Here is a 12,743-nt window from a genome sequence, read left to right on the forward strand (position 1 = left end):
CAAGAATCACAATACTAAAAGGATCAGAAATTTCAAGGAAAAGGTGAAAGAGAATTTCTAATAATATTTTATTGGTTTGCATTGCAAGCATTTTTGAGGCAAAGATAGCACTAACTGAGCATGCTTTCCAGTCATGAAGGACATAAATAATAATAACTACTCTTATTAATTTCACTCTCTTGGCACTACCTCAAAATTACATAGCTCTAATGATTTTTACGAATTTTATTCTTAGAACTAAATCTATTACAGGTGAACATTGTTATCATGGGGCGTCTACGAAACAGAAACTTCAAGCAGTACTGATGTGTTCCAAACAGCAGACCCCAAGCTTATGACATACCTACATCATAATGTGATGCCCTTCATTCCACAGTAATCTCTGCTTTCTTACAGGATTTTGATTTAAGTACGGTCTACATATGAAATTCCTGAAAAAAATACTAATTTTCTTGGCATAGAAAAGGTCAGAAAAGAAAGCTGCTGACTTCGTAGGGGATTTAAGTGCCTGCTTCACTGGACTAATTCCCAGCATCATTGATGCTATGCCAAAAATGTACAGTTAACTCCGAGCACCTAACTTCCATGGAGATGCCAAATACGCAGAAGCAGTTCCTTGGCTGGTCTTGGCTCTGCTTTTGTTTATTAGGTTGTCAGTTTTAAAAGAAAGAGATGGAAATATTAACAAAAAGCTCTATTTCTTCTTCACATTATAAGCACAAGTTTGTAAAGCTGCAATCGGGATTTGCCACTGAAAACTCAATGCTTTAATGGATTACAACACAATAATATATAGCATCTGGCTTATTTTGCCTCAAAACCATCAATAGTACTGTACATATAATCATTTTAAGATGGAAAAGTTTAAAATAAATGAGGGACCTGAGGCAATATTTTTTAATACAAGTATGTGTATTCATATATCAAAGGAGCTGATTCACAGTGTAGAACATTTAGGCTACACAGCCTCCATGAGTAATGTCAGAGAATGTTGAGCTACAGGCCTGCCAGCGTTCTGGAAGCAAATGTGTGGAGCTAAGTAACACAATTTCATGTTCTTGGTTTAAGAATAATCTGAAATCAGAAGCAATGATGAAAGAAGGTGTCTTTAAAACATTATGATCATCCACCAGCATGAACACCAAAACCTCCAAAATGAGTTTGATAGAACAGTCAGTGCATTTTCATGGGCCGTGGAGGAGCACACCTGAGCCCTGGTTCCAGCACATCAAAGGGAGGAAAGAGCTTTGGAGGTGACTTTGTAAAGTGTGGCCAGCTGACAACAGGATTTCAGTCTCCGAAAGACCTCTATCCAAGTAATCACAAGAAACAGCAAACCTCAGAGGTTTTATTCATCATTTGCAGAAGCAAACTGCAAAACCTCATGGAATAAAAGCCACTGTGCTTGTTCCAGAGTTCTGCTGTTTGGAAGAATTTGTTCAGCTTTGCTGTGACAGAGAAAACTCCACTTTGAGCCTTCTGAGGGCAGGCCACATCCTAAGGGAAGACAATTTCTGCACCTGGTGGCATAATGGAAAGGAGTCCTTCACACATAGTGGGACTGGAGATCTTGGAACAAGCACTGCCAAAGAAGCAGCTACACTTCAGCAAAACCCAAGCAAACACTTGTTGGAGGAAAAGCAAAAGTGTGGAAGATACAAGAAAGGAAAGGTGTTTGGCACGTGAAGGTCTATAATACTACAGCTTAGTTTGTTGCCCATAACCTTTTATTCAGGCTATTTTTCTCTTCCACTGGACTGAGGGAGATGCTAAAGGCTAGGTACAGAAAGAATTCACGTTACCTAAAGTGAGACTTAGGCGGACTCCACAGTGAAATATCATCCTGTTCCTTACCTAAAATTATTACATCCTATGGTTCGTAAAGTTAAAGAGTTATTTTAATTTAGTTGTTTCACCTCTTTATGTATACCCAGTCTCGGTTCCCAGCTCTCTCCCAGGGCTGGAAAGTAGACATTTCTTCCCCTGAATCTCCTAAGGACCTGACCCGCCAGGCACCTCCAGCACCTCAGACACCAGTAGGATCAAATTGCTCAGAAAACATGGCAGACATTGGTTAATTCTACACCATGCAGGGAATGGGTGCAACACACTCCTTTTGGTCACTACTGTTAGAGTTGGACAATTAGTTTGAAAAGAAGTTATGCTGACTTAATCCTTTTTTCTCTCTGAGAAGACACAAACCCATACTTGACCTAGCCATGCCTTTCTCAGCTTGTGGTGCTGTCCATCTCTCCTTTTGAAGCTGTAACACAATGCAGCAACAAAGCCCAGCTCTCACTAGACCAGAAAGTGAGCACAAGTGCCCTCTTGCCCCCATTCGAAGCTCTCATTCATGGGTGGAGTAGCAAAGAGGGGTCTTCACCAAACACTCCAAAACAGCCACATACAGTGGTTGGACACATTTTCTCCTTCTGGCTGATTTTGCTTTTCCTTTCAGTGCAGCCATACTCACTCTTTGGCTCACTGACTGCTTTCTGCAGTCTCTGGCTTCACTAATCCTTTTGTGCAGGGTGATACAGCAGAATGAAGCGGAGTGGAGGGTGTTTCTCAGGCAGATTAGTTTAAAAGTTGTCCTAGTTAACAAACTTCTGGAAGGTCAGAGGTGTGTTTGGGCATGCCCCCAACTCTTCTTAGAAGAGAGAATCAAACCCACACCCTGGACCAACATTTCATGGGTCTACAATAAAGCATCTGCTATGAAATGGTGGGCACTGTCACTCTTCCCCTGATTTAAAGGGTGGCCCTGCTCCGTGCTTGTAAGAGATAAATTCCAGTCCTGAATTCCTAGAGATGTTCAGGCCTGTAGATCCTCAGAGGATGGGAGCATCGCTGGAGCTCTCAGTGAGATGTCTGAGCAGTGGGACTCATCCATCCAGCACAGGGATTGTTTTGGATGACATTCAGAGGCACCGTGGTGCCTAACATTCAGGCATTTACTTCTGGGCGGGGGTCACTTTGGTACACATTTCCAAGACACCATGTACCAAGTCCCTCTTCTGCACTGACCTTCTCTAGCTCCTGCTGATAAGCAAAACATCTGCTGGCCACCTGGCTGAGCCTTCTGCAAAGTAGACACAAATATTTTTTGTCCTATTTAATATCTCAGCTGGGCACAAGTGGGTGAACAACTTCTGCCTTGTGACAGCAAAGACATGAGAAACGTCTCCTTGTTCCCAACCCAGAGGGCAGAAATATCGTAGATTTACATACAAGACAATTGTTTAATATGTTCACAAATCAGTTTTATTAATTTAAAACAAAATTAATGAAGAAAAATTCTGTACACAATTGTGGACACAACACACTTTTTGTACAATAAGGCCCAGATAAACTGTTTATTTTTTTTCAGTCCATGACTGACTAAAAATTGAAAAAAAAAAAAAGACAACCAACCCCCCATCACTGTCTACTTTGCTTGAGGAAGAAAAAAGCTAATTATAGTCTAAATTCTGAAGACTACCCACGATGTGCTTTATGTATGTATGTGAGTACTGTGTGAATTCCAGTACTCATACTGGGTGAAGTAAAGCACATGTGCAAGTCTTGGTAGGACAAAAGCCTCTCTGTCAATAATAAAGTAATCCACAAACATTGAATTCTAGCAGCAATATGATTCCTCCAATAGAGAAGGGTGTTGTTTTGTAGCTACATTGGTGCTTTGTAGCTCTGCAGGTAGCTTTTTCAAGGCTGGTGTTTTTAGCAAAAGAAAACAAGAAGAAAAGCTGGAGAATGAACCAAAAAAGCAGAGGCTTCTTTTTAATGAAGAGATTTAAATTGGGTAAAGGGAATTGGTACAATTCAAGCGGAAAAGTCAGACTAACAGTTTATCTGACCGAGTAGCTCACGGCCTTCAAGATTAGAAAAGTCACGAGTCACAGACAGACACAGTCGAAGTTTGTCCTGTAAATGTTGTACAGAAAAGCAAATTTTAACTCCTTGGCGATAACTATTTCAGTATTTCCATTGCCGGCAATGGATGTTACATCTTAGGAAAATCTGACTCCTGGTGGAAGAGGATTAAAAAGCTTAAATGTATATGAGTATTCTTGTTCAATTTCTCCAAAATATTCTCATTTCTAATTTCTAAAAATAACCACGATGATAGTTTTTCTTCACTTTTGGGTGAGACAAAAACTATTTGGTACCAACATTGTAGTTTAAGTCATGTCTTAAAATATATGTGTTCTCTATTTCTTTATGGAATGAATTCGCTAATTCATTTTTCAATACTCTAAAAAAGGGCTAATATGTTAATTTTAAAAGAGGAAATGAAGAGAGTAAAGGATTTCTCTTCAATTGTGTTTTATCTATATTTCCTTTGTGGGGGGGAAGAAATCAATCTTTTCATAATCAGAGTAGGTGAGAGAAGAAAAAGGCAAAGAAACAGCTGAGAAGAACAAAACCCAATTCCTATTGACACTTGACATCCATGTTTTTGGTCTTGACAAGTTTATCTAAAAAAAATCCATTATCTACATATTTATACCCAACGCTTTGATAAGGCACCGCACAACAGTTTGTGCGCACGTGGCCTCATTCTTCACCAACAAGGCATTACTATCTTTCAATAGCATTTACCTTAACAATATGTAAAAGAATCATTCATTATTACAAATTTACACAAAAAATTCTTCCTGTACATGATTGTCTCAGTGATGTACCTATTAGTTTAAATTAGACTTATTTTAAACTACTCTGTAATGTGCTAAAATCAAAAGTAGTTGCTGTACCATACGGCAAAGGCTTATAATAGCCTTTAATCCTATTATACATAACCTCAGTTACATGATGTCAAAATATAGTCTGTTCATAAATAAGTAAAGATGTACAGAGTACCCTGGGTATGAGAAACCAAAAAGTAAACCTTCTTTACAAGAAAATTACTCCACTGGTATTTTGAAAAATCTCAGTCTTCATTGTGCAATCAAGTTTGCTGTGTTGAAGAAACGGTGTGTGTCACATTAAAGAGTCTAAAAACTACAAAGCATTTGCAGGTCCTTTTATTTTTCTTCACAGGCATGAACCTTTTACTTCCTTTCTTTTTTTTTTTTCTTTCTTTTTCCTTCTCTACTTCTTTTTGGTAGCAAATACGATAAAGATGAGCTGTTCAAATGTTTGCATGGCTTATTTTCATTGGACTCGCAGTACCAGAGCCAACAGCTGTTCTGAAGAAAAAGACATGCTCCTCTGTTTACTGAAAGGGCAAGGGTTAAGACCAATTGCAGCTGTACGTCAACATGTTGAAATCACAAAGTTCCGTAGTCCAGTGCTGACACAAGACACAGGCATCCCATCCATGGGCAGAAGGAGGCTCTGGGGTTTCAAAGTGCTGCTGAGCTGCTACAAGTACTCCAGTTCCAAGGCATGGTGAAGGGCCATAAGGTCAGAGTGGCTCGAGATCCTCCAAAATGGCATCGCATGCTGTGAACAGCACAGACAACATGTAAAAATAACCCCAAGCGTTCTGGTATTTAGACCCACCCACTGTCTTTCGCAAAGATAAGGGAACACCGTGAGGAGAGAAAAAGAGTTCTTGAAACCTCAAACCCTTCACATTTATCTCTGGTTTCTCTGATCCACCCCCTCAGCATATATTCTCAATAACAGCAAATCTATTTACCAATGGGAACAACAGCAAACATGTCAGGAGGTCATAAGGAAGGGAGGGGTTTCTCATCTCTTTATGAGAAAAACAGATTTCAGCATGTGGCAGAAGAAAATATTATTTCTAGAACAAAATATAGGCAAAATAACCTGTACATGAAGCAGGTAGGTTGAGGAAGGGAATATAATTTGATTAAAGAAAAGGGGGAGGGGAAATATTATTTACTATCAAAACATTTTTGTTCCTTGTGGAACTATCCCTGGCAGGTGAATTAAGAACATAGCCATGGTGATTCAGACTAGCTCATGTGTTGCTCACATCTCTTTGAAAGGAGTTTTATCCCTGTGCTTTGTATAACATCACACATTGTTAGCACTGATCTTAAAACATCTTTTCCATATGGGACAAGTTTAAAATAAATTCATATTTTTTTCCTATTGGCTGCAATAAAATCTGTCTGGAGCACAAATATGTTTGCAAGCAACCTGAACAAATCAAAACCACAAATACCAGGAAAAAGCACACATTACTTTATCCATGAAGAGTAAAATTCTGATTAAGAACTATCTTTGTACTGTAAACCAGGGATTATAGTGTCAGCAAGAACCTTTGCTCAAATAATAACAGTAATAATAAAGATAACCATAATCTTTCTTCAGAAAAATAGTCTATAAATGTTATGGGAAAAAAGTTTCAACTCAACAATATTCTGAATGTGGTCGTGTTCACCTTTTCATTGGGTGAGTCTTGTGTTCTGGCACCTTTAGGAGGCAAACCACAACCAATTTATTATCAAAATAGCTTCTGAGTTCCCCAAGCACCTTATCTACAACATCACAGAAAGGCTTTCTTCATCCTCCTCCAGCAATTCCAGAGCAAATTCCTAATTCTACTGAAATCAGTGGCAAAACTCATATCTTCTGATTATCACTTCTACGCTGATATTATTTTTTTTTCATTCAGGTCTTCTCAAATTTTAAGCTAAAGAACAATCTTGAAAACAATGTGAAACTCTCTGTTTCCAGCTGCATGTTTACTGTATGTACTGTAACTTTACCTTGTACCTATCTCACAAGGCACCTTAGCACAGAGCCTATCATATATTTGTTTTTAGAAGCTCAGGTAAACATCTGTCTGTCAGTGTATAAATAACTATTATTTTTAGAAGAATGCTGCTTCAATCCAGTTAATGATGTGATGATGAACTGGATTGAATTTCTAGAATAAAGCAAAGATTTAAAACCCCCAAAATGTAACCATGTAAATAGTGGCAAGTCTCTCTGAAGTCAAAAGGCAACTGTTAACGAACCATCAACTGGTGCTCTTGTATGAGTCAGAGAAGATAGTGCTGAATTAATCAATATTAATAAGCAAGACTAAAAAGCACCATAAGGAATTGGGAAAATGAGCACCCAGTGCAGGACAAATGTTAGCAAGTGCAGTTGCACAGTAAGAGGGAGTGCAGAGTGAAGGAGGAGCTGGTGAGCACCCAGTGCCCATGTTTCAGGGTTTTCACTTCAGAAGAACTCTAGTTTGCCATCATGGAAAAAGTGCGCATTAGCTGTTGGAGAGCATTTTGTGAGCACCTGGACAATATACTCTTGTTTAGTTCTATCCAAAATAAATCTTCCCTCTCCCCTCCCTCCCTGCCTCTCTAAAACCAGTCAAGGATGTTAATCAAAGCATAGTAAGGAGGAATGATGGGAAGATCTGTTTCAGTATGACACTCCTGATCTGAATTAAAATGTAATATGGATGCATAGACAAATGCCCACACTCAGACTATGCCTAGCTTTTAAAGCAAAGAACTTTCTTCAGGAAGAAAATGAAATTACTCACAACGAAGCACCATTGGAAGAGTTTCTGTTCTGCTTTGTTTAACTCTAGATTGTTACAAAGCCTTGAGAAACAGCTGACTAAATCTCATGATGTGAGATGTTGCTGGAGCAAATATTTATTATGCTTCCAAAACACTTTTATACGTTAAGCCTTTCCTTAAGAAGGAAGTGTCAAAAACTGACTATGACACCTATTATTTCTACATCTTCAACCTAGACTTCCATTGTGCTGTCTCTATGCTCCACCAACAACAGAAATTATATGCCATCAGCTTGTTGACTTACAACTCCACATCGCAGTGTCTTCCCTCTGTTACATTATACAGATAGTCTATCCTCTCCGCTCCATCAGGTCAGACACTGCTGCTTTCTGACTCAAATCTTTCCCAAAGATTCATCTCAGGAAACGAACCAGCAAGAGTGAAACAAAATAAAAATCTCCAATCCTGACATTCTCCAGGCTTTTCAAAAGCTTCTGTACACCTATCTCTTATTTAGGCTCGGAGATCTTCCTGGCAGAATTTATAACATCTAATAGGGGTATTACATCAAGGATGAAGGGGAACAGGTTTGTGCTTGCTGCAGGTCTGTGCAGTGTGTACCCGCTGACTGCACTTGCCCAGCAGTGCTCAGCCATGCTGCCTCCCTTTCTTGTGCGGCTGCTGTTTCCCCCTTCTCTCACAAGCCCCCTGCCACGCAGGACCTATCTGCTCTGCCTTTCCACCAGCCATAGCTCTCAGTGTCTCTTAGTCAGCTTGGCACCAGCTCTGCCTCAGCCATTGGGTCAGGGAGGTGTAAATAGCAGACCTAACATGTGGCACGGTAAAGACTTGGGTGGACACCTGACTTTGAGTAGTGTCTCTGCAGAAGGCAAGAGTCAATGACATGGACGCCCTTCAAGGTCAAGCAGCAAACTAATGAATAGGGAGAACTGTAGTAATAAATTCTTGGCTTCCAGCTCCCACTTCATGCAGCTCCAGCATTATATTGCTTCCCTAGTAACAACCTCAGCATCACAGAGTGTACACACACCAGGCAGCTAGGGCAGTTAAAGACTGATTGATTTAACAGAAGGTTTAGCTTCTGCTAAATCAAATCACAGCAGTTCTTGCTAGATGTCCATATGCAATATCAAGTTTTGGATTACCCTTGGCTGTTTATGGCCAGATTCTAAACCAAAACTTTAAGTGGTCATTATTTTAGCTATATCTTTCTATTTCAAATTCACTTAAGTCTCCTCTGTTTCATTTATGTCCGTCTGTGAAAGGAGTTATACTATATATACATATATATATATATATATATATATATATATATATATATAGTCCATTTACTCCATATAATTACAGGAGTGAGGTGAGTCCCATGAAAACAAAGAGGTTGCATATACCTCAGGATTATAATTATTTTCAGTTCCTCTGCATATAAGTCAAAAGACCAGCAGCACACTCCCAAGAAATAAAGCACGCCAGGAACGCAGTGGCTGCAGGGGGCTGGAATCTGCCCTGGCGCTCTGTGCACAGCCAAAGGCGGCTAATTGAGATCTCTATCAGTCTGACCCTATGGCACAGCCTCCATAGCTAAGAGGATGTGAAACAAACCTGATACATATCTATATATATATATATATGCATATGTTTGTGTAGGTATATAGAGTTTCACACACGTATGTGTCCATATATATGCATGTGTGTTCATGGGGTATGTACTGTTATTTTCACTTTATCTAAGATAAGAAATTATTGCACAAAATTAAAACATTGAAGGTAACCAAATTATCATACAAAAGCTTATACATCATTCCTGTATTACCATGCTTCAATTAACCACAACTATTCAGCCCTGTCAAAAGCGGCAACACACCCATGAGACAGAAGTACATTTTTTCTTACTGAATGACTGGGCAAGAGATTCTTTGTATATATATTTACTAAATATTGCCTTTAGAAAGCCATCCCTGCCAACACTTACCATGCATGCCATGTACAACACGTGTCCTCTATTTTAAGCACACTGAGAAATGCTAATATCTCATTCACTGCTGTGGGAGAATAGACAACAAATGCTAACTGCTAATAAACAGGCAGTGTAACTGGATGCATTGGTATCTAAGAAAACTATAAGAAAGCTTTTCTTATTGCGTATTGGAGGAATATGCATCTAGATTGGCAGTAAAACAATGATTTTGTGTACTATTTCAATAGCTTCCAAATAAATAGGAAGCTTTTGTCTTTTAAAAAACACGAATTGTTTTGTTAATAACATGAAGTTTGGGAATAAACATATTTATGAACTTTTTATTTATTTAATTTTGATGACACTTTTAAATGAAATATGGTGGTAAAAGTTTTACTTAATTTTTGGTGTAAAAAAGATGAAAAGTGAAATTATTAATTTAGTAAAACTAATAATTATAGTATTATTAAATAACATAAAAATATTAAGGAATTTTATTTCTGAAATAGAAACAATATTATTTTTCAGCATGTATTTACTAAAACAAAAAAACTTCAATAATTTTATTCAATCAAATAAAGTGTATCTATTAGCACACATGCAAAACAAAGCCATTTTTTTGACAGCAATGCTGAAAAGTTCAGACTATCCTCCTTTCCTTAAACGAATACATATTTATACAAAAATCTTACTCCTGAGATTTGTGATGGATTTGAATAGAAAACTCATCAGTTTCTGTCATCTTTCACAGTATTTTTGTTGTGTTCCTGCCAGGTTTGCTAAGCGTCATCTTTACTTCCTACCCCAAACCTGACCAGCACAGTGTGACTGTGAGCTTGAAAGCAGTGGCATATTGGATACCCATTTATATTCTATTTATTGCTACGCAAAGATTTATGATTTTTCCTCCCAATTTCCCTCCAAGGCAGCATGACCATTTTGGAGACAAAGGGAGAAGCCGATTTGCCCAGGCTCTGCTGAATCACCTGATGTAAAATCCAGCTCCTCAGTGCAGAGAGCCTCCTCCTTTGTCTCCTCTCACAAATTAGAAATCCTTGGGAGGATTCTTCTAAGTAAAAAAACTTGAGAGTGGTGTGTTGGGTTTTTTTGCTCGTTTGTTTTGTTTTTGTGCGTTTTTTTGGTGTGTTTTTTTTTTTTCTCTACTTTATGATTGTGGCTCCAAAGGCAAAAGATGAACTCAAACAAAATAAAATGAAACAAAACACAAAACAAAGCAAAACAAATAAAATGCCAAGACAGTGGAGTCTCTAGCAGAAAACCCCAGAAAATTATTCTGGGAATAGCTGTGTCACCACTGTAGCCCCCCGAGCATCTCCGATGCGGCAGCTGCCCCGAGCACCTTTCAGCTCTCACACTGGGTCCTTTCTGCCCTCTTCTCCCTCTTTTCCCAGGGAAGCTGATCCAAAGGTAGCAACCTCAGTGTGAACCCTGGCATTCCAGCCACCCTGGCTGTGAGCTGAACCGATCCAAAGGGTAGGATTATTTCCCAGTCTGCAATGCACACGGCCTGAAAATTTTAATTGTCTTATAAAATGTTGTGCTGGAAGTGACAATTAACGGAGGTGTTGATACCACGGCTAGTCCTGCGCTACGTGAAACCTAAGAGTGTGTGGTTTCCTCAGTGTATTGTATTTATTTTCATTGATCAAAAGTGGCATTTTTCCAACGAAACATTTTGTCTTAAAAATGTCTTTCAAAGGAGCAATGATCTTTTAAATTATATTAAAAAGTTTCTATTGTTAAATTTTTACAATAATGACTATAATAAGAAGTTTTTTTTAAAGTGTCCTTTTTTCCCCCTTTTGTTGTATTGACATAAATTAAAATCTTGTTTTACAACAAAGCAATCGATCAATTATTGGTAAACTATTTTTAATAATAAAATTTAACTTTCTTAGCTCCTAAGCTAGAATTTCAGGTCTTTTCACTACACATACACAGAATAAAAAGAAAAAAAAAATCTCTCAAATTAAGTAAATTTGAATTTATGTGCTCACTTAAAAATTCTCATTGTAGTTTACAGGCAACCAATGAAGTGCTATTTGAGCATTAAAGAAGGGTGTACTGTTTACAGTCTACGTGGTGCAAAGAAATGTACATATCCTAAAGGGCTTCACAACAGGTTAACACCTTCAGCAAAGTGCTGTACAAAAGGATAACATAAAAGCTGTCCCTGCTCCAAGAATATCACAGAACCCAGCATGCTGACAGGAAGGAAGGTAGGGAGGAACTAGCTACAGGGTTCAGGGGATAAGCAAGGCAATGGGATACATCATGGGACAGTTATGCTAATTTGGGTCTATGGGCTTTGGGTTTTTTTGTGGGGTTAAATCTTCGCTGTTTTGTTTGCATGGTCTTTGGAGAAGGTCTAGGCTTTCATTGGTTTTTAATACAGCAATGCCATTTATTCCTGAGGCAGGGCATACATCTTTAAACTGAAGCACAGTATACACTAGTGTGCATCCCTATGCTTACTTCTCCTAATAAAGCTAAAAAGAACTTGAGGAGCAGATAACCAAAAAGACAACATCTGAGTTGAGAGCAGCTTCTGGTACCACAAGGCTCTGAGCAGCTGTTGCTCTTGCAGGATGTGAAAGCCAAAACTTAAGAGGCAAATCCTGCTTTCACAGTGTGAAGTGGTGGGCTCTTTTTTGGTGGAGTAACAAGCAGGACAAGAATCACAGAAGCATTTTCCTTAATCAAATTAATATTTTTCTGCAGAAAAGCAGAGCTGCTGGCCTACTTATTGACTTCTCTGGCATTGCTGCAGCAGATAATTTAATCCAGAGCATCTAACATGCTTTGAATCTGAAAATTCCTTCCACCAAGAAAGAATACGCAGAAGTAATGGCACAAAGGAACTTTCTCTACTGCTGCTCCTCTTAGCGACTAGAAAGGCTTTTTCTTATGCTTTTCTGAATCATGTTTCCTGTTGAAACAAGCATTGAATTAGATAATGTTACTGAAAGGACTACTCCTGCCATTATCATATACAACACTATTTCACTGAGCAACAAAAAAGGAACAAAGTGGTGGTGTGTTTTTTTTTTTTTTACCCCCAATCTTAAATGTAGCTTTTAAAATGTAATCATTTACAGCAGGAAAACGTTTCTCCACAAAGATGAAAGGCATTTCTGAAGGAGAAAGGAGCAAACTATTCCTGTCAGTCCACCAAAGGGATATATGAAACTGAGACTCTGTGAAGCGCTGGGATGAGCTGGGAAATTACCCACAACACTTTAGGGACATAAAACATGGATTTCATGAAGAAATACCAGCAAGCAGTTGTAAAATGCCATGTG

General features: G+C 38.6%; 1 protein-coding gene across 34 annotated transcripts in view; it reads right to left on the reverse strand.

The window, feature by feature from the left end:
* Positions 1-3,241: 3,241 nt before the first annotated feature.
* EYA1 (EYA transcriptional coactivator and phosphatase 1) overlaps positions 3,242-12,743 on the reverse strand; it is a 169,271-nt gene continuing 159,769 nt past the window's right edge. For all 34 annotated transcript variants that reach the window (XM_065053793.1, XM_065053782.1, XM_065053776.1 and 31 more), the window contains one exon: positions 3,242-5,442. In XM_065053793.1, the coding sequence (XP_064909865.1) occupies positions 5,362-5,442 (81 nt within the window). In that variant the 3' untranslated portion in view covers positions 3,242-5,361. The remainder of the gene's footprint in view (positions 5,443-12,743) is intronic.

This window comes from Columba livia, chromosome 2 (genome assembly GCF_036013475.1).
Source record: "Columba livia isolate bColLiv1 breed racing homer chromosome 2, bColLiv1.pat.W.v2, whole genome shotgun sequence".
Lineage (NCBI taxonomy): Eukaryota > Metazoa > Chordata > Aves > Columbiformes > Columbidae > Columba > Columba livia.